This window comes from Nansenia antarctica (assembly GCF_963989245.1).
Source record: "Nansenia antarctica genome assembly, chromosome: 7".
Classification (NCBI taxonomy): Eukaryota; Metazoa; Chordata; class Actinopteri; order Argentiniformes; family Microstomatidae; genus Nansenia; species Nansenia antarctica.
The window spans coordinates 34,879,770-34,901,929 of record NC_137677.1 but is presented as its reverse complement, the minus strand read 5'-3'; the positions used below and the strand labels follow the sequence as shown (position 1 = coordinate 34,901,929).

The following is a 22,160-nucleotide window of genomic DNA, read 5'->3' as shown; positions in this document are numbered from 1 at the left end:
GAAGACGCGTCAGTCAGCTCGCTTCTTGATTGGCTATATTACATTCCACATCACAATCGGACTCTGGAGTTGTCGATTTCGCCCACACACTAGAGGACTTGATCGTAAATATTGAACACCTTTAATATTTATGATCGTCGGCCCCGACCATTTTCCGAGCAGATTGTCGGGAGAAATGGACTCTTAACACACCTCACACCACAGGATAATCTTGTAGGATAATATTTAGAGCCATACGATAATCGGGCGTTTGCTGTCCTTTGTTGGAAGGGGGGAAATTCGGGCCAAAATCGGACAGATTATCTTCATGCGTGTACCAGGCTTTACCTGTAATAGTGTGGATATCAGAATCAGAATCAGAATTGCTTTTTTTACATCGATGTACGGATACAAGGTGAAAAGTCTTAGACAATCTATGTATTTATATTGTTACCTTTACCTGTGAGTGTGAGAGTATCTAAGGGTGTGTTCTCACTAGAACATTTGCTTCACTTGAAACAGAGTTTAGGATAAAATTCGCTTTGCTCTGCGTCGTTTGGAGCTGTGAGAACGCGCATTCGAAGTCACTACCGGAGCAAAGAACCAACGGATGCTCCGCTAGAAAAGGGTGGTTTCGCTCTGATTAGAAACGACGCATCCATCACTTTGCTTCGCTTTGCTTTTGGTGAGAACGCTGCTCGAGGCAGTCCATAGGAAAACAACAGCGCACGCGTGTTAATCTGGATAAGAGCGGGACGAACGGGCAATTCAATTTTTTTCTGACCAATCAACTACCACGTCTGTTGCTTCGATTGCGTGCTTTGATTGCTTCGATGACATGAGAGAAATAATTTATGAAACAATGTTGCAATCTCATCCACTTGCTCTAGGTCATGATTCGGATTTTCATGTGAGAACATGACCTTAGATTAACACCTCACCTGTGAGGGAGAGTATTTTAGATTAGCACCTCACCTGTGAGTGTCTTAGATAAGCACCTCACCTGTGAGTGTCTTAGATTACCACCTCACCTGTGAGTGTCTTAGATTAGCACCTCACCTGTGAGTGTCTTAGATTAGCACCTCACCTGTGAGTGAGAGTATTTTAGATGACCACCTCACCTGTGAGTGAGTGTATTTTAGATTAGCACCTCACCTGTGAGTGAGGGTATTTTAGATTACCACCTCACCTGTGAGTGAGAGTATTTTAGATGACCACCTCACCTGTGAGTGAGTGTATTTTAGATTAGCACCTCACCTGTGAGTGAGAGTATTTTAGATTAGCACCTCACCTGTGAGTGAGAGTATTTTAGATTAGCACCTCACCTGTGAGTGAGAGTATTTTAGATTAGCACCTCACCTGTGAGTGAGTGTATTTTAGATGACCACCTCACCTGTGAGTGAGCGCCTTCGGCCTCTGGAGGTCCCGCAGCCGGAGCACTCAGAGAAGCGGGACCAGGCGGAGAAGGTGCAGTCGTCCCTGCAGGCGACCCGGCAGTCCCTGGTCCTGGCTGGCACGGAGCCGGCCCAGCGCAGGCACTCTGTCATGGCCGCCGCCTCCTCCTCCGCCCCCACACAGCTGACTCCTAGGGTGGTGGTGGGGGGGGGATGGGGGACAGGGAGGTGGGGGGGACAGGGAGGTGGGGAGGGGGGACAGGGAGGTGGGGGGGACAGGGAGGTAGGGGGGGGACAGGGAGGTAGGGAGGGGGGACAGGGAGGTGGGGGGGACAGGGAGGTAGGAAGGGGGGACAGGGAGGTGGGGAGGGGGGACAGGGAGGTGGGGAGGGGGGACAGGGAGGTGGGGAGGGGGGACAGGGAGGTGGGGAGGGGGGACAGGGAGGTGGGGAGGGGGGACAGGGAGGTAGGGAGGGGGGACAGGGAGGTGGGGAGGGGGGACAGGGAGATGGGGAGGGGGGACAGGGAGGTAGGGGGGACAGGGAGGTGGGGAGGGGGGACAGGGAGGTGGGGGGGATAAGGAGGTAGGGGGGGGACAGGGAGGTAGGGGGGGGACAAGAAGGTGGGGAGGGGGGACAGGGAGGTGGGGAGGGGGGACAGGGAGGTGGGGAGGGGGGACAGGGAGGTGGGGGGGATAGGGAGGTAGGGAGGGGGGACAGGGAGGTGGGGAGGGGGGACAGGGAGGTGGGGAGGGGGGACAGGGAGGTGGGGGGGATAGGGAGGTAGGGAGGGGGGACAGGGAGGTAGGGAGGGGGGACAGGGAGGTGGGGAGGGGGGACAGGGAGGTGGGGAGGGGGGACAGGGAGGTAGGGAGGGGGGACAGGGAGGTAGGGAGGGGGGACAGGGAGGTAGGGAGGGGGGACAGGGAGGTGGGGAGGGGGGACAGGGAGGTAGGGAGGGGGGACAGGGAGGTAGGGAGGGGGGACAGGGAGGTAGGGGGGGGGCAGGGAGGTAGGGGGGGGGACAAGAAGGTGGGAGGGGGACAGGGAGGTGGGGGGGGGACAGGGAGGTGGGGGAGAGTGGCGTTACAGATTTAATGCACCATTTCCATGCCAGCTCTGATCTTCAACATATTCACCACCCTCTCACTGGCACTCAGAGACAGTTGGTACAGTGGGTAGAAAACTACATTACCATTTTAAATATAGAGTTATTATTTATATGGCAGCAACAACAACATTGTGAGTTTTCATCGTAGAGGTTTGAACCTATGTTTCGACCTCAACCTGTTCTCCACGGCGAGCAGAAGCACTTTGTAACGTAAACATTTTCTCTCAGGATTGTTGAGTTCGTCAAGCTGCAAAGCCACATGGTTGTATACACTATAAAGAAGGAGCTGTTTAAGCCTGATACAAATAGCATAGCATGTCTGTCAACGTAATTAGACAGCAAAACCATTAGAGGAGAGAGAAGAATGAAACCAGCAGGAACTCATAACTTCTACAGTAGTTGCATTGTGCTACGCAAGACTAAACGTTCATTGTGAAGATTTACCACCGCACAGATGCTCTCCACACACAAAGCGAATAATAATCCCGCCCGGAAAGAAGAAAAAAAAAAAATGTGACAATGACAATGACAAATATAAAACGGCAATTAAAAATCAGATTTATAACTAGACAGAGCTTAGTTTGATTACGACCTCACCGGAAAAAAAGTTTGGTCTGACTGAATTTGAATTGTGAACATCCCCCTATGAGAGATTAGGACTAATAGTAGTATTTTTTCCTTGGAGAATGGTAGTGATTCAAGAGCTCTCTCCTTGTCAAAGTAGGAAGATAACCAACCAGACTATGAAGCCCAGACGACAAAGACCAACAGAGGGCAGGATAAAAAGAGGTAAGCTGGAACCACTTAAATGATAAATGATATTGTCTGGCTTTCACACCACATAAAAAAAGCATTTGAGCTATGTTCTGCCTTACAGACTATATCCTACACAGTCTTATTACTAATTAGAAATATTCGACTATTCGAATTACGCTTGAATATTTATTTTGCAGACGGAGAGAGTGAAGAGAATCAGGAAGATTGGAAGTAACAGTGAGTGAAGTCCATCACTCAACCCAACCAAGAAATGAATCTTTTCCTAGATTGTTGACGTTGAATGTGACATTTCCACTGTTCATGGTAATTAGGGCAGGGGAGGGGAAGGAAGGGAAATGTCATTCAGAGAGGGACACATCCTCTAATACTGCCTAGTGTTTATTTAGCTGCCATTTTCAAAAGATTGAAATCAAATCTGACTCGGTCTGAGGTTTCCTTCAGGGAACGCAGCGAGCTGCTAACACGGAGTGTGACCCTCCTGTGGCTTGGAGGCATCATTCATCTACAAACATCCCTTTAATACATCTTATTGATTCATCTACAAACATCCCTTTAATACATCCTATTGATTCATCTACACACATCCCTTTAATACATCCTATTGATTCATCTACAAACATCCCTTTAATACATCCTATTGATTCATCTACAAACATCCCTTTAATACATCCTATTGATTCATCTACAAACATCCCTTTAATACATCCTATTGATTCATCTACAAACATCCCTTTAATACATCCTATTGATTCATCTACAAACATCCCTTTAATACATCCTATTGATTCTACAAACATCCCTTTAATACATCCTATTGATTCATCTACAAACATCCCTTTAATACATCCTATTGATTCTACAAACATCCCTTTAATACATCCTATTGATTCATCTACAAACATCCCTTTAATACATCCTATTGATTCTTATTTGACTTTTAAATTTCGCCCTCTGACACAAACTCATAGATTTTACACTTGTCTTCTGAGACCATGTGGGCGGCCCAGCGGGGGTGGGGGGAGTGGGGGGGGGGGGGGGTGAGAGTGGAAGGCTCTTAAAGGTGATGCCGGTGTCAATACAGCTCAGTGGGTGATTCACTAGAGCCCTGGTGCTCTTCAATGCCTTTCACTTGGCTTGATAGAGCTTTCACCAACAGCCGTAGACATGAGCCACTCTGGTTTAGTGTATACGCTATGGGGTGTGTGTTCTGTTGAACAGCAGTTTCATTTATGTCAAGGAAAAAATGCATCTCCCTTCTGTTCGTTCTTCTCCGTGCCGAGGTCATTGTGTCGCCTCCCCATATGATTTTATTTACGTTGTGTGTTTTGTTGTGTTTCATATTTGATATGAACCCTAACCTTGGTAAACACCTACCCGCTGTACTGCACTGTATCATTGTATTCATTCTCTCTCTCTCTCTCCCTCTCTTCTCTCCCCATCTCTTCTCTCCCTCTCTCTCCCCCTGATCTCTCCCTCTCCTCTCTCCCCATCTCTTCTCTCCCTCTCTCTCCCCCTCATCTCTCCCTCTCTTGTCTCTCTTCTCTCTCTCTCCCCCAACTCTCCCTCTCCTCTCTCTCTCTCTCCACGTCTCTCTCCCTCGCCCTCTCTCTCCCCCTGTCTCTCTCTCTCTTCCTCTCTCTCCCCTCCTCTCTATCTCTCTCTCACTCTCTCCCTCCCCCCCATCTCTTCCTCTATTCTCTCCCCCTCTCTCTCTCTCTGTCTCTCACTCTCCCTCCCTCCCCCCATCTCACCCTCTCTTCTCCCCCCTCCCCACCTCTCCCTCTCTTCTCTCTCTCTCCCCCTGTCTCTCTCCCTCTCTCTCTCCCACTCTGTTATTAGCACCGCCCGGGCGAGCGTCGGTGAGAGTTGACAGTAGTGACATTCTAATTTGGAATGGTGAGCTCTCATTTTTAGCACAATTATCTCATCCTCCCTTTCCCTCAACCTCGCACAGCCTCCCATTATATCTCCCCTCCAAATTGTTTTCTATTCTCATCTCAGCCGGTGACGGGATCATCTTTAATAATAACGATATCCTTGAAAGGTGACAATGTTTTCTGACTGTTTAAAAGGACATCGTACATAAATGCCACCTGTTAATGAAGCTCGTCAAACTCTCGCTGGTCTCCTCACTCCTCATTACATTGTTGCAGGACAGGTGGCATAAACTCCTGCAGTCACCGTATCACTTTATTATCCTTTATTCTTCTGTCGTATTTTCCCTTCTGTTGCAATGTCAGTAGAACGAAACTCAAACTGCCTAATTATGTGCAGACGCTTTTGTTTACATTCGACTGTGTCTACCATCGTCAAAACCTCACAACAGTCCTCTCTTTTTTCCCTCCTTTATTGATCTAGTTCAGATATTCTGACTACTCTTCGTATTGCTTATTTGAACAGCGGGCCCCGTGATTATTCCCCCTGACACCCTGTTCAGAGATGCAGCCGGTATATCTAAGACTGCACAACCACACCCAGCTAGCTACCTGACAGGGTATGAGATGTGAGGTCCATATAAAGAGCAACACATCCCTTATTTCCCCTCCATGCCTCACATTTGCATTCTCGCATCATTTCACCCTTACTGTACATCCTGCATAGAAAGTAGCCCGAGGTCTTTTTTCAAATGTGTTTGACTTGCACAACACCTCTGTGGGGATCTGCATGTTCTTAACAATGTCTGTGTAACATTCAGGTTCACTGTTTTACAAGTGCCTGGATTCAGGTACTGTTTATTACATTGGACACTGTTATTTTTCACAACCAAACAACATGTTATATGATAATATCTGGATATGTAATATATTAATATAATCTATTATATGCAACCAAACAACGGCAAGGAACGACAACAAATGGCTACTAGAATGGCCATAAACTGCTTGCCTCAGGGTAGCACGTAGCAGTAGGCTTTCATTAGTCGCTGACTGATCTTCAACTCAGCTGCTTAACAGCCGTGCCTTTTTTTACCTACTAAAGAGCCTCTTTACAATGCTACGCTGCTATTTGCGCACAACGACCACTAGTTGGCCGCTTGTAAATTAGCTTGCTCCCTATACAGAAAAACGGCAAAATAGCTTTATGCTAGCTTATCCTTTTGAAAATGTAAGGATACTGGGTGGGAGAACGCACATATATAGGAACAGTCATGAAAGGAGGGTCCTGAAATTTGATCGAGTGCAAAGATATAACTTTCTTTTTTACTCAAAGGGGTCAAATGCCCCCTCATGGCTGATTGAGTGTTATAGAATAAGGCTCATCTTAGAGTATAGTATAGTATATAATGCATGCTACTTAGCTTATCCAATAGCTTATCCAAAGCAACTTACGTTGCAGGGAGTGCATACACCCCAAATTGCTCCCAGTGAGCGGGGTAGCATGGTAGCTTGTCGCCATTGGTGTGTGAATGTGTGTGTGAATGGGTGAATGAGAGGCCGTTGTAAAGCGCTTTGGATAAAGGCGCTATATAAGTCAGTCCATTTACCATTTACCATGTTAGAAAGGCCAAACAGTATCAGTCATTTATTCGTCATCTAAAATGGTATCTTCCACTAACTTTCATACAACATCCTACAATGTCATTGTCTGAGAAATTGTCCCTGGTCCCCATTGCTTTCTGCAGAGGTGCCACTATTCCTGGTTCATTGAACACAATTTACAGACTGGTATCCCACCCTACTATTTATTCAGCAGTATGCTGATGTGGCACGCCTGTGCGGCGCAGCAAAAGCTCTCTCTGCCTCATTTGCATCTCTGCATGCCGCAGAAGGTTGCTGTCAGACTGCTCCTAACTGCTGTTGTACCTGAGTGTCAAACTTCAGCAAAACATCATCAAATCAAAGCAGTGTGGACGCATTTCTCTTATGTAAGTTCTGCCTCAGTAGGTCGTGGGATATATCGTAGCTGTAGCAGAGTAGTAAAGCACCACATGCAGCGGACGCAGGCGTGAGAGTACTTTGGCTTCGTGGAAGGTTTTCCGGCAAATTCCATTCATATTCCATTTGGTTTGGAGTGTCAGGATATTGTCTTCACCCTAACATTGCATATTTTTGATATTTCCGTTGTATTTTGTTCGTATATGGGTTTATATGCTTACTTGGTTTATGGGGACACACAGTTACAATTACATACACTTATCTGATTTGTTTGTAAACAAGAAGAGAGTTAGTCAGTTCACCATCAACAACTAAGACTCAGAATCCTGTTATATGTTAATTAATTGAAATAGTACATTAGGAGAGGGTTACAGAGTCATACAAGTACTGTATGTGTACAGACCTATTGAAACAATGCATTATGACCAGACCATATTGTGAACTACAGGTCTAAGGTAAAGTTATAAAGCATTTGGAGTTTTCTTTAATTTTGGGGGGCATTTTTTAGAAGTGTATTTATCCCTTTAACAACATGACGGTGAAGATAAAGTCAGGATGAGCATATCTCCCGGTATAAAACAATATTTTCATATTCTCATTATTTTTTAATGAGTGCATTTCTAACATGTATCATACATTCTGACCTACATCTTCTTTTTTTTCTTCTTTTTTTAAATGTCACACATTTTACAGAATGATATTCAAATCATATTCAAATAATAACCAGTAAAGGTCAATGAAGGAATAGGTATTCTAAAACTGTGCCGTCTAAATTAATTGTTACTCTAGAAATACCCCAAGAGTCCAATAGGTTAATTGTGTGAAAAAGCCATAAGTAATTACAGTCGGCTATATAAAGAGAGAGAGAGAGTTATATCATCAACCCCAAAGGAGATCTAAGCCCTCAGTTGTACAGTAAGTTCATCAGAATAGGCATAAACGTCTGAACAACTAAAAAAAAAAAGTCACACTGCAGTTTTGGGGCCACAAGGGAGTAAAATCAGATGTTCCAAACTTGGATCTTAGATGTATTTATTTATTTAACCACATTCTGCTTCTCTTAGATCAAGTCCCAAACATTATCCAATTAGTAGGCCTACTCTTGCTTTTTAATGATTAGGAGGAGGAGCAGGCTGACTCAAGGTTACATCAAATGTTCCCTGGGCTAGCATCTAGCATCACTTCTTCAATGTTCCCTGGGCTAGCATCACTTCTTCAATGTTCCCTGGGCTAGCATCACTTCTTCAATGTTCCCTGGGCTAGCATCACTTCTTCAATGTTCCCTGGGCTAGCATCACTTCTTCAATGTTCCCTGGGCTAGCAGCATCACTTCTTCAATGTTCCCTGGGCTAGCATCACTTCTTCAATGTTCCCTGGGCTAGCATCACTTCTTCAATGTTCCCTGGGCTAGCATCACTTCTTCAATGTTCCCTGGGCTGCATTACTTCTTCAATGTTCCCTGGGCTAGCATGACTTCTTCAATGTTCCCTGGGCTGCATTACTTCTTCAATGTTCCCTGGGCTAGCATTACTTCTTCAATGTTCCCTGGGCTAGCATGACTTCTTCAATGTTCCCTGGGCTAGCATCACTTCTTCAATGTTCCCTGGGCTAGCATGACTTCTTCAATGTTCCCTGGGCTGCATTACTTCTTCAATGTTCCCTGGGCTAGCATGACTTCTTCAATGTTCCCTGGGCTAGCATTACTTCTTCAATGTTCCCTGGGCTAGCATGACTTCTTCAATGTTCCCTGGGCTAGCATGACTTCTTCAATGTTCCCTGGGCTAGCATTACTTCTTCAATGTTCCCTGGGCTAGCATTACTTCTTCAATGTTCCCTGGGCTAGCATGACTTCTTCAATGTTCCCTGGGCTAGCATCACTTCTTCAATGTTCCCTGGGCTAGCATCACTTCTTCAATGTTCCCTGGGCTGCATTACTTCTTCAATGTTCCCTGGGCTGCATCACTTCTTCAATGTTCCCTGGGCTAGCATCACTTCTTCAATGTTCCCTGGGCTAGCATGACTTCTTCAATGTTCCCTGGGCTAGCATGACTTCTTCAATGTTCCCTGGGCTGCATCACTTCTTCAATGTTCCCAGGGCTAGCATCACTTCTTCAATGTTCCCTGGGCTGCATTACTTCTTCAATGTTCCATGGGCTAGCAGCATCACTTCTTAACGGGTGAATGAGAGGCCATTGTAAAGTGCTTTGGAATAAGGCGCTATATAAGTGCAGTCCATTTAACTTTTAACATGTTAAAAAGGCTGTTGAAAACATGAGATACTGTAGTTTAGGTTAGATATGATTAGTAGGAGGATTGGAGTATTGAACTTGAGGCCAGTGGGGTCTTCAGTCATAATGAACGCTAATAATTATAATATATAATAATTATAATAGTAATTCACTTTAACAAGCGCAATAAATCTATATCAGTAGAACACCCTGTTGTGAGTTAAATACTTTTTAAACGGCTTTAACGATGTCTAGGTTTATATACTGTGTGAATAATGAATTGGCATTGTGTGTTGTTTGAATGCCTGAGTGCAAAATGTGTACGAGTGCGCGCGTGTGTGTCTGGCCAGACAAACTGGTTTAATGGATGCCCCGCTTCACATTAAAAGAAAAGAAAAAAAAGGTATTATTATGGTCTGATCTGGCCGGCCCAACTAGTTTACAGCAGATATATATATAGTATTTCAGAAAAGTGCTTTTCATCAAGTTATTTCATCATTAGGCTACAATTGAATTTGCTTTAACACTTAATCAGCCATGAGGGGTCATTTGGGTAAACATTTTTTAAATATTTTGGCACTCAATCTAATTTCAGGACCCTCCTTTCATGACTTTTCCTAGATATGTGCGTTCTCCCACCCAGTATCCTTACATTTCCAAAATCACATCAGGATAAGCTAGTATAAAGCTATTTTGCAGTTTTTCTGTGTAGGGAGCAGGCTAATTTACAAGCGGACAACTAGTGGTCGTTGTGTGTAAATAGCAGCGTAGCATTGTAAAGAGGCTCTTTAGTAGGTAAAAAAGGCACGGCTGTTAAGCAGCTGAGTTCAAGATTAGTCAGTGACTCAGCATTTGAAAGCCTACTGTGAGGTGGCTGTTTTACCAGGTAAAAAGGCACGTCTGTTCTAGTGTTAAAGGTTTCAGGTCAAACAAGGCCGATGTTTAAAGAGCAGCATTTTCATTAAAGCTTACCGTCTGTCATTTTCATATGCATACTGCATAGGCCTAGGCCTGAATTCTGATAAGCTAGGATTTAAACTATGGCCCCCAAATTGATTACATTTCATGCATTTAATAATGATATTTAAATGTAGCATAATATTTGTCATACTTCCCATGTTTATCCGTCTCAGACGGATATTCACACACTTGATATTGTTTGATATCGTTTTTTATATATTTATTTATTTTTTTCCGCTCACCTCACTGTCCTGAAAATGTGTTAAACCATTCATCAACTTTGTTTGGCCTAAGGAGTTAAACATCATTCCAGCCCTCTGCTAAGAGCTGTCTCACGGGGTGTATTCATCAAAGGAGAAACTGCAGTGATGTGATGATTTTCTGCCCCCTATTCATCAACAGACAGCTTCCACTGGCCAGATGTGATCTAGTGTTGACAGTTTGTCCAGTTTCTTTATGTTGCCATCACTAGTGCTATTCTGAGATGGCTGGCTATTACATCTCCAATAAAGAACCAAAGACACAAAGAAACAAAGTATGCTATTATGTTGTTGAAACGTAAATCAAGCTGTAGCAAATCTCTAGCGTCGACATGCATTTTCTATCACCGTGCACAGAAACAAAGAATAGCCACATTTAATTGAACTGAATGGACCTATCGCTAAGCCACGGCCCCTTTGAAAACTCGGACAAACAAACAACGCTTCACTGACAGTGACTGACTGACCGACCGTGACTGAATGACATTCAAGGACTTACAATGGCGGGAGTTAGCAAATTTCTGATTTCTGATTTACCACAGCAAGTAACAGGCTAGAATAGTTTTTTTTTAAGATGACAAGAATATTTAGTCTAGAAGCTTTTCAGCATCAGATATTAGCGAGTTGTTTGTCCGAGTTTTCTGCCTGTAGTGACTTTTGCTGTGATATGATTAGACAATTTCTATTTTGGGGCGTGGCATAGCGATAGGTCCATTGACCAGAGAACACTCACCTCTTATCTCCAGACCGTCGCCACATGACTCCACAGGTCCTGTCATCCCTTGACGGACGGAGTCTGGAACCAACGTACACGGGTGCCATTTGTGTGTTTGCCACCTGTATGTGTGTTCAGAGCCAGAGACTGACAACATTAGCTTCTGACGTCAATGGGAATCTCTATTAGCTGTTATGAAATATGAAAATATTGACTTTAGTTGCATATTCATTGAAGTCTCACATTTGAGAACACGAATCTACATATCATTACCATACTGCCTTCATAAATGGTCAGGCTCAGTGGTTCTCAACAACAGGAAACACTGAGGCTGCAGATTTATGTTGTAGACAAGGACTTACGCACCTGAGTTAACTATTCATTAATCATTAAGGCCTTGGTTAGTTGAGTCAGGTGTATGAGTGCTGGGCTCAAGCAAAGATGTGCAACCCCAGAGTTGAGAATATGAACTAGTAGGTACAGTCTATTCGTAAAGATAGACTCTGGTACATGACATCACGCCGGTGAAAAGAGGCCAATTTTCATCAAGTATGTAGTGGAAAAAGAGGGAATGGAAGCGCCCTCTCATTTCACAACCCTTCACTTTCACTTTCTATCTTTCAATGTCTCTCTCTTTCTCTTTCTCTCTCCCTCTCTCTCTCTCTCTCTCTCTCTCTCTCTCTCTCTCTCTCTCTCTTTCTTCTTTTTTCTTTCAATTTCTCAGAAAACTAAAACTAGGCTCCAGTCGCCAGCTGCCTTTGATGTGAACCAAGGATCCTTGAAATCTACGCCCACAACAAAACAAAACTTCTGTTTTCCTCTGTCGTTTTCAAAAAATATATTTTCTTAGGACATTTCTGCTTTTATTGGGATAGAGACAGTAGAGATTGACAGGAAGGATGGGTGAGAGAAAGGAGGGATGACATGCAAGATATGTTGAGGGGCGGAATCTAACCAGGAACCTTGCGATTATGGTAACCCTGACCCTAAACCTTCCATCGCAAGTGCTACGCCACTAAGCGACCCCAATCCCATCTCTTTTTTAAAAAAGTCTCAGACATCTTCACCCCAACTCGTTTTCACTATGACATCATATCCCAGAGTATACCTTTCACATTGTTGTTTACCTATAGACAGGACACACAGGAAGCGCTTCGCACTCTCTCTCCTCAAACAGTGTGTCTGGGCACTCTTGCCCCTCATTAGCCGACCTCTGGATGATAGTCCGATATCGGGACTGCGTGGCTGCCGTTGAATTGTCTGCAAAGCGTAAACAACACGTCAACATTGACCTAGCAGTCACCGCCAAGCCAACACAGATGGAGAGGCAGAACAGAGCGCAAGGGAGATGGAAAGACATTTCCCCAAAGCCGAGATCAGCTGACACTCGACATTGATATTCAAATGTCCTCCACTTCCTACTGTCTCTTTTGTAGGCACCCAGACTGATATATAACAACTTAATTTGGCTCTGGCTCTAGTAAGGCTCATTACACACTGCTAATTACTAAACATTAAAAATAGTGCAATTAAGAACGTGTTCGCATCATCACCAGACTCAACAGGGTAAAGCATATTTACAGATGGAACACCACACTTCTCTCTAGAACAATTATATACTTCTGATTTCTGCTTTAGCGTATGGTTCAAGCCCATTAGATGTCGATTTTCCTCTTGAAGAGCCATCCTAGTGTAATAGACAATTATCAGAGTAAATTACGTACAAACGCAATCATTGGATTTCCGAGGGGAATCATTTCTCAAGAGGAAGACTCTCTAGTACCGCAACTTCAATTTCTGTCATTTGACAGACGGCACTGATCTAACCCGGCCTTAAAGGGATGACCTAACCCGGCTTTAAAGGGATGACCTAACCCGGCTTTAAAGGGATGACCTAACCCGGCTTTAAAGGGATGACCTAACCCGGCTTTAAAGGGATGATGGCTCAGGCTAGTTGGCCTCATAGGCCAGTAGTGAAGGCTTCTCCGGTTCTCTGTTCTTCAGAGGCTAACACAGGGTTCCTACAAGTTTCAACAAGTCAAATTTAAGAACTTTTTAGACCTTTTTTAGACCTCTTTGAATATAATTTTAGACCTATTCGCGACACCATATGATAGCTTTTTGTCATCCTTGAGGTGATGAAATTAGGGATTTCACTGCCATACAGACACAAAAGGAAGCGAATTGGCATTCTTTTGGTTCCAGCTTGATTACTTTCCGTGTAAATAGATGTGGTCGGACTGATTTCCTTGCAGGATAAACATTTTAAGACCTAGCACCTCATTTTTAGACCGAATAACTGACATTTTCGGCCTTTTTAGGCCTTATAAATCGCATTGCTGGATTTGAGACTTTACAGGTTTTTAAGACCAGCGTGGGAACCCTGCTAACAGATAGCAGCGCCCTCTCCAATAGACAGGATTACGACCTTAAGTTAGCATCGTTTAAACTACACTGCCGAAATCCCCTCAGAGAGAAACTTCACACAACGTTTAGCTGCGGTAGTAGAGTGGAGAGGGGGAGAACCAGAGAAGCTTTCACTACGAGCCTCCGAGGACGACTGAGGGTGAAATGACATGACATTGCACCTAAACATGAAAATAGGCTGAACCATCCTGTTAAATGCCCTATGTAAGACAAATCTTATCTAAAAAAAGGTCTATATTTAGCAATACCATCGTCATCCCCAGCTACTATAAAAAGAAAAAACAAACAGCGTCAGAGTGATTTGTTTCCTGGTCCCCTACCTGGAAGGCAAGTCGAAGGACAGGCTGTCCATTCACTGAAGGGAGTCACAATGCAGTCTCTCTTGCAGGGGAGTAAACAGGGTCGTATGGTTTCTGGACGGGCAGAATCTGGACACCTAGGGAACACAGAGAGGTCTTAAATTCTATTCTCCCAGGGGGATAAATGATAAGCGGTCTGATTCACACTGGAACAGGACAGAGCAATGAAACAAGTGCCCCGTCCTTGACATCAGACTACGTCACACTGGGAAACATGAGTGATTTGGATGTTCTCCTGGAGCATTCTGGGAGTTGCTGATAAATACAAAGATTTACAGTGGTCGGTCGCGCAGGGCGGTCTAGGATGCATTTGTGGACAAGTCTGATTGAATGAATGTACATTTACATTAACATTTTTTGGCATTTAGCAGACACCTTTATCCAAAGCGACTTACAACAAATACATTTGTCTAAGTAAGTCAATCATCTATCCATCTGTCATCATAAGAAAATGTATAATAATCTATGCTAGGACCAGAGGCCATTGGCGGTTACAATGCTAGAAGAAGGAAAAAGTGCTTTTTTTACAGGGAGCCCATCCTCCCGTCTACTCCCCCCCCCCCCACACACACACTTAAAAGTGGCCATTCTCAACCAGTAAGTCTTCTTCTCTGAGAACACACTAATCAGCCAGCTAACTGTTGTCGAGGAGGTGCAGCTAGGAGGTGCAACCAAAAGCCTTTGGATCTCCCGTCCGCCTACAGGGGGCGATGTCTCTCCTGGTGGGGCTGTTCACTGTGTCAACTGGCCAAAAAGGGAAAGGGAAACAAATATAGGGAGCGGGAGCAATAAAAGTGGTCCGCACCCCTACACCTGTCATGTCCCATCACCTACCTCCAGTCAATACCTGTTCTAACACTGTACATGGCTGACTACCTCTCCTCCTCTCCTCTTTCAGTCAGACTGATAGGAGAAAACTCTCACTGCAAAAAGTCAGCTCTCAAAAAGAAGAAAGAAAAGAAAGAAAGAAAGAAAAGAAAGAAAGAAAAGAAAGAAAGAAAAGAAAGAAAGAAAAAAAGCAACACAATGGGGGAAATATTACTTAAAATAATAAAAATGACCTGCCAAAAGAACAGGAACATTTCACGTGCAAAGATCTTCTTAAAACAATTAAAAGATATCTTAAAACTAGAGCAGTCAGACAAAAAACAAGCATATATTGCTACTTACTTAGATGTACTTTTTGCAGTCAATACCTGTTGTAACACTGTGCATGCCTGACTCCCTCTCTCCTCTCCTCTCCTTCAGTCAGACTAATGGGTAAAGAACTCAGGAACGCAGATGAAAGCAAATCCTCCACCAGGCCTCCGCTAAAATAGCTGCCACCTATCATATACTGGAGAGGCATTCATACACTACTGAGATGCAGCCTGGCTGTGCTGGATCTGGTAATCCCTTTGTAGACACAACCTATCTGATATACACTCACCGGCCACTTCATTAGGTACACCTTTTCAAAAGGCCAGGGTCCAACCCGGTGTTACCTAATGATGTGTAATCTGTACTGTAGCATTCTGGGGAAAAACCCCAGCATAGCAACAGTTACATTGACAACAACCCAGCATAGCAACAGTCACACTGACAACAACCCAGCATAGCAACAGTCACAATGACAACAACACAGCATAGCAACAGTCACACTGACAACAACCCAGCATAGCAACAGTCACCTTGACAACAACCCAGCATAGCAACAGTCTCACTGACAACAACCCAGCATAGCAACAGTCACACTGACAACAATCCAGCATAGCAACAGTCACAATGACAACCCAGTATAGCAACCGTCACCTTGACAACAACCAAGGAGAGCAACAGTCAAAATGACAACAACCCAGCATAGCAACAGTCACCTTGACAACAACCCAGCAGAGCAACAGTCACACTGACAACAACCCAGCATAGCAACAGTCACCTTGACAACAACCCAGCATAGCAACAGTCACAATGACAACAACCCAGCATAGCAACAGTCACAATGACAACAACCCAGCATAGCAACAGTCACCTTGACAACAACCCAGCATAGCAACAGTCTCACTGACAACAACCCAGCAGAGCAACAGTCACATTGACAACAACCCAGCATAGCAACAGTCACACTGACAACAACCCAGCATAGCAACAGTCACCTTGACAACAACCCAGCATAGCAACAGTCACCTTGACAACAACCCAGCATAGCAACAGTCACACTGACAGTTGTAGAGGCATCGCTCCACTCAGGACCGCCGCTAGCTAGACGCGCGTCACATGCTGTGGCGCACCGAAGGGCCACTAACACAGCCTAATGATCATCATCACAATCACAATGATGAAGCACAACTACAGGCACCATTAGACCATTATTAGACCACCATTAGACCCCCCCCAAAAAGAAAATGCTGCTAGCACCCCCCTGCAAGCACCCCCCTACACCCCCCCCCCCCCCCCCCCCCGGTGGCCCCTGGTTGTCGTAGAGACATATGTGTACGCAGTCCTATTGATTATATCAGGATGCATAATTCATGAGCAACAATTAGCCTGCTATAAGCTCATTATCATGCAGCCACAGCGGTCGGCTGCTGCTATACTGCAGGCTGCCTTTGTGATGATTGTCAGTAATACAGTAATTGTTATTGTTTACTCTTTTAAAACAATAACACATTCATTCAACAAGAAAATACATACTATATAATTCCGAGAGGAATGGGTGGTGAATGTCGGGGTAGTAGTGTAGAAAGAAAGTTACAAGTTTGTGCTTTGTTTGTAGCTGTGAAGGTCAGACATTTTGGAGATAAGTGTGTGTGAGGTGTGAGTGAGTGCGAGTGTGTTCCAGTTCAAAAGAGTGTGTCTGTCTGTGTGTTATCTGTCCATCCAGAGAGACACGCCAGCGCCCAGCGGAGCCCAGCAGCCTCTGCTGCCACCCAGGAGTCCTAAGTACTATAAAAGGGGGAAATCAATCAAAGTCGGCGACATGCCCACTAATTAAAGCCACACAATATGCTAACTGTTTACCAATGACTTAGTCCTTCAGTCGGCAGGGACATCATGTCGCACGCCCTTTAAAGTGATCTATTTATGGTGTTACGTCATGCTGAGCTTACTAGCGAAGGAGCGTAGGAACTACGAACGCTCGCTGTCAGCGATGAATCACAAAAAGATATGAAAGCCGACCAAAGCCGCCACCGTAACTGTTCTAGTTGTGTGTAAACGAGTAAACAACGTAATTGAGTGTGTGTGATCTTCAGAGAGGGTCCCGACGCCACCGTAAAAGTGACGGGTCTGAATATAGAGAGTACCATGGTCTCCTCTGGAACCGAGCTTACTGTCATCATCCAAACCTGAGTGGAAGTAGTATTTGTTTTCTTCCAAATACTTTGGATACACTCGATTTCACTTTTTTACACAACTAATTCAAATCGTTCAAGTATTTGAAAGAAAACATTCCAGGTTTATGGTATTGTATGCCTGCTACAGTATGATCCGTGCCCTAGTTCTTCCACAGACAGGGTTCCTACAAGTTTCAACAAGTAAACTTTAAGACCTTTTTATACCTTTTTTAGACCTCTTTGAATAGAATGTTAGACCTTTTCGCGACACCATATGATAGTTTTTTGTCATCCTCGAGGTGATGAAATTAGGGATTTCACTGCCATATAGACAAAAAGGAGGCGAATTGGCATTTTTTTGGTTCCAGCTTGAATCATTTCCGCGTAAATAGATGTGGTCGGACTGATTTCCTTGCAGGATCAATTTTTTTTAAGACCTAGCACCTCATTGTTAGACCGAATAACTGAAATGTAAGACCTTTTTAGGCCTTGTAAATCGGATTGCTGGAGTTTAGACTTTAAGGCTTTTTAAGACCAGCACGGGAACCCTGCACAGAAGTAGAAATGACATTTCTCTCTGAGAACATCACATCCACATCCTTGAGTTCTCCCCCCACCCCCCGACCTGGCCACACCAGGTTCCGCCCGGGTCGGCCGTCATGTGTGTGTGTGTGTGTGTGTGTGTGTGTGTGTGTGTGTGTGTGTGTGCCATACAGCGGTGCATGCCGTAGACGTAGTGTTTAATAACCAGTTTCTCTCAGAGAGGAGTAGCACAATAAACCGCCCTGAGTGGCATGGCAACGCTCTGCCATGTGACGTGTTCCGCCGCGCTACAAAGACTTCCTGGGTTCCGGTGGAGAGCCAGCATGGGGCACCTCGCAGCTACAGAGAGTGTGGAGAGAGAGAGAGTGAGAGAGACTCCCACTGTGAGGAGAGGAGGGTAGGCAGAGAGAGATTGGATAGATAGATTTGTATGGATAGATCGGAGTTGTATAGTCAGGATAGGAGAGGTGACAGACACTGTACTGCTGTGAAGATAGGGGAGGAGACAGACATTGTACTGCTGTGAAGATAGGAGGGGAGACAGATATGGTACCACTAAAGGAGAGGGGGGAGAGAGTGAGAGAGAGAGAGGGAGAGAGTGAGAGAGGCTACCACTGAACAACAGGGAAAGACAGAGAGAGAGACTGTACCACTGTGAGGATAGGAGGGGAGAGAGGGAGAGAGAGAGAGAGAGGCTACCACTGAACAACAGGGAAAGACAGAGAGAGAGACTGTATCACTGTGAGGATAGGAGGGGAGAGAGAGAGAGAGAGAGAGAGAGAGGGTACCACTAAAGGATAGGAAGAGACAGGAGGACTGAAGGGGTGAATGAGAGGTCAGACAGATGACTGTGGAGTCATTAGTATTAATTCCTCGCTCAATCAGTTTCAGTCAACGTAAGTAATTGAATTGCATTCATGTGAGGAAGAATCCCATGTCCAATTCAGCTCAACAGAGATTGAACTGAATTTGACCCCGACTCAAGTATGGATGATGCTGTGGTCATGTGATGTCCTCGGGGTTGTTGTTGTTGACTTTAATTATCACAAGAACGCCCGAGCGAAATACATTTTTTATTGTGTGCAAAAAATGGTAATAAGTACAGAGAAAGCATCTTAAGTACAAGAGGGGGGTGGGGGGGATCAAAGAAGCAGTAAAGAGCGGTTCAAACATCACCTCAGGATTTCAAATGACCTTCATGTGATTAAGCGGAGCTGATGTAGACAAAAGATGTAGCTGTACTACCCAGATCCTAGAACATGATCCGGAAAACACATGAAAGGATTTTACCTCCCATCAATTAGTCTCAAAGACATGCGTCCTAAGCATGTTACACGTTCCATTATAAATGAAGACCGCATCGATGTATATCAGGCTCAACACGCCATATGGTCCAGCACTGTCGACCGACTCTGGTGGTGCCAGCCTTGATCTCAACGTGATCTCAACGTGTTGATCTCAACTGTTTACAGTTGAACGAGCCTGGCGGACATCCTGAAGAAGTCGCATCCTCACCCTCATTTGTCAATTCCTTTGCGATTGTAATGGTGTCTGAAGAAAGAAAATCATACACCCTGGCCATTCCTTCTACGATTGTAACGCATCTCACACATGTACTGCACTTATATAGCACCTTTATCCAAAGCGCTTTACAACGGCCTCTCATTAACCCATTCACACACACATTCACACACCTATGACGGCAAGCTACCATGCAAGGCGCGGGCCCGCTCACTGGGAGCAATTTGGGGTTCGGTGTCTTGCCCAAGGACACTTCGACATGTGGCCGAACCGCCGATCTGCCAACCTTGCGATCATTAGACGGCGGCTCTACCTCCTGCGCCACAGCCACACCTTGTCCTTTGTTGGGAATTATATTATTTAACACTAGAACAGCCATGAGGGGTGGGTAAAGACATTTTTTATATCTTTGCAAAATTTCAAATTTCAGGACCCTCCTTTCATGACTTTTCCTAGATATGTGCGTTCTACCACCCAGTATCCATTTCTAAATCACATCATGATAAGCTTGTATAAATATATTTTGCAGTTTTTCTGTGTAGGAAGCAGGCAAATTTACAAGCAGCCAACTAGTGGCCGTTGTGTGTGTAATAGCAGCTTGAGCATTGTAAAGAGGGGGTAATTTGAGTAGGTAAAAATAAGGCACGGCCGTTCTAGTGTTAAGGAGATGGAAAGCAGAGTTTTGGGTTAGGCCCGTTATTCTCCTGTGTTTTCCTTGACCTACGTTAACGTAAGACGGTAGACCCGCTGTCTAATGTTCACAAGGTCGGTGGTTCGGCGGTTCGATCCCCGGCTGGCCACGTGTGGAGGTGTCCTTGGACAAGACACTGAATCCCAAAATTGCTCTGAATGAGCGGGCCGGCACCTTGCATGGGTAGCTTGCCGCCATTGGTGTGTGAACGGGTGAATGAGAGACCATTGTAAAGCACTTTGGAATAAGGCGCTATATAAGTGCAGTCCATTTACCATTTACGTATGGTTAAAACTTTTTTTTTTTAAAGCTTTTTTAAAAATTTGTTATTTTGTTGACACTCTTGTTGACATTCTTCCTATGTGCATTAATGTGAGGTTGTGCGCTAGATAAAGGTTCTGCTTCCATTTAATGTCTAATGTTTACATTTATCGTTAACGACATGTAGAATGAGTCATCAGCTTCAGACATTATTACTGAGTATAAACTCCTTGCAATCAGATTTATCTTAACTTGAGGGCATGGTAAAAAAAATTGCATTTTGGGTGTTCTTAATGGAATCTAGGATTCGATATGATCGACCCGTCTGTCACACAGCGACGAGCAAAGCGTCGTCAATCATTATTAATCTTGAAATATCTCTTGGGAGTCAGATACCATGTAATCTTACCTCGCGTTAGTTGCTCGTGCCACCACGTGTCTCCAGTTCGTTCGATCATGTCCACACTCCACAAACGTTCGAAGTAACCGTCATAACCAGAATAAATGTACGTCTTATGTTTGAACGCCCGTCATCCATCCTTCAGTGTTTCATTTTCATATTCTATACCACTGTATGCCATCTATCAAAGCCCGCTGTGGCCGCAGCATGTGACGAGTGCGTAATGCGCTGTGTGCATTCTAGGCCGACGCCACACGAGTCCTGTGGGGGTCCGCGGTGTAGCGAAGGCCTGAGGGTGTGCGGCTGGTACCATGCGGTGGTCTGCATGGTGAGCGGTCTCATCACACCGGCACACTCTTCCCATTGGCACGCCGGGCAGCCAATTTAACTAGCTCACAGGAGGCCCACCGCCTCAGACATGACAGTTTTTTTTATTAAAACCTCCCTTTAGAAAAGGACAAGGCCTCAGGAAAGACACACCGACTTCAAGCAACAAGCACATGAAATACGCCTATCTATAAACCACTTTATGGCCATGTCAATAATATATAGACTATATTTATGTCAATAATATATACAATATATAATACATCGATATAGTCTAGTAGATATATGTCAATAATATATATAGTCTATATATTATTGACATGGCTAATATACAGACAAACGGGGGGGGTTGAATTATTTAGACGTCTGACATCCTGACGTACCACACAATATATCCTTACAGGGCCATTATGAGAGAAGACTAGATCACCCGTGGTCTCCATTATTCTATTGCTGCAAGAAAGAGGAGCAGATAATGGTTGGGATCGAATGAAAAAGGAAACCTCGGGTTTCAAAAAAAGCCAAACAGCGCCAACAACAAAAACAGACAGACAGCACTGCTCCACTGTTCTGTAGCCGCCCAGGGACTGGGTTATAGATCATAGGATCAGAGTGCTGACTCCCAGTGAGTAAAAGCGTATGAAGTTTCTCCAAAGCAGATAGAGTGCAGTCCTCTGAAATGATAGAACATCAGGGAAATAGGATAGGGCCAATGAACCCCCTTGCCCGATTTGCCCCCCCCCCCCCCCCCCTGTACAGTTTCTCTACTGCTATTAAAAATGTATATATTCGTAAATCAAACTAAATTAAATAAGGTCCTTCTTCTAGCACTATGACTACCAATGGCCCCTGGCCCGAGCATAGATTATCTGTTCCTGCTGTGACTGGTGGATAGATGATTCACTTACTTAATTAGTCAAATGTATTTGTGTTGTAAGTCGCTTTGGATAAAGGCGTCTGCTAAATGCCCAAAATGTAAAATGTAAAAACGGGGGGTGGGGGAGAGACCAGGGGGGCAGGGA

The 22,160-nt window shown here is 44.6% G+C and overlaps 1 protein-coding gene across 1 annotated transcript in view; it reads right to left on the bottom strand.

The window, feature by feature from the left end:
- thsd7ba (thrombospondin, type I, domain containing 7Ba) overlaps nucleotides 1-22,160 on the bottom strand; it is a gene marked incomplete at both ends in the record, with an annotated part of 171,368 nt that overhangs the window by 54,541 nt on the left and 94,667 nt on the right. The window contains 4 exons of the mRNA XM_080536695.1: nucleotides 1,373-1,564; nucleotides 11,317-11,420; nucleotides 12,426-12,558; nucleotides 14,046-14,161. Coding sequence (XP_080392821.1) covers nucleotides 1,373-1,564; nucleotides 11,317-11,420; nucleotides 12,426-12,558; nucleotides 14,046-14,161 — 545 coding nt within the window. The remainder of the gene's footprint in view (nucleotides 1-1,372; nucleotides 1,565-11,316; nucleotides 11,421-12,425; nucleotides 12,559-14,045; nucleotides 14,162-22,160) is intronic.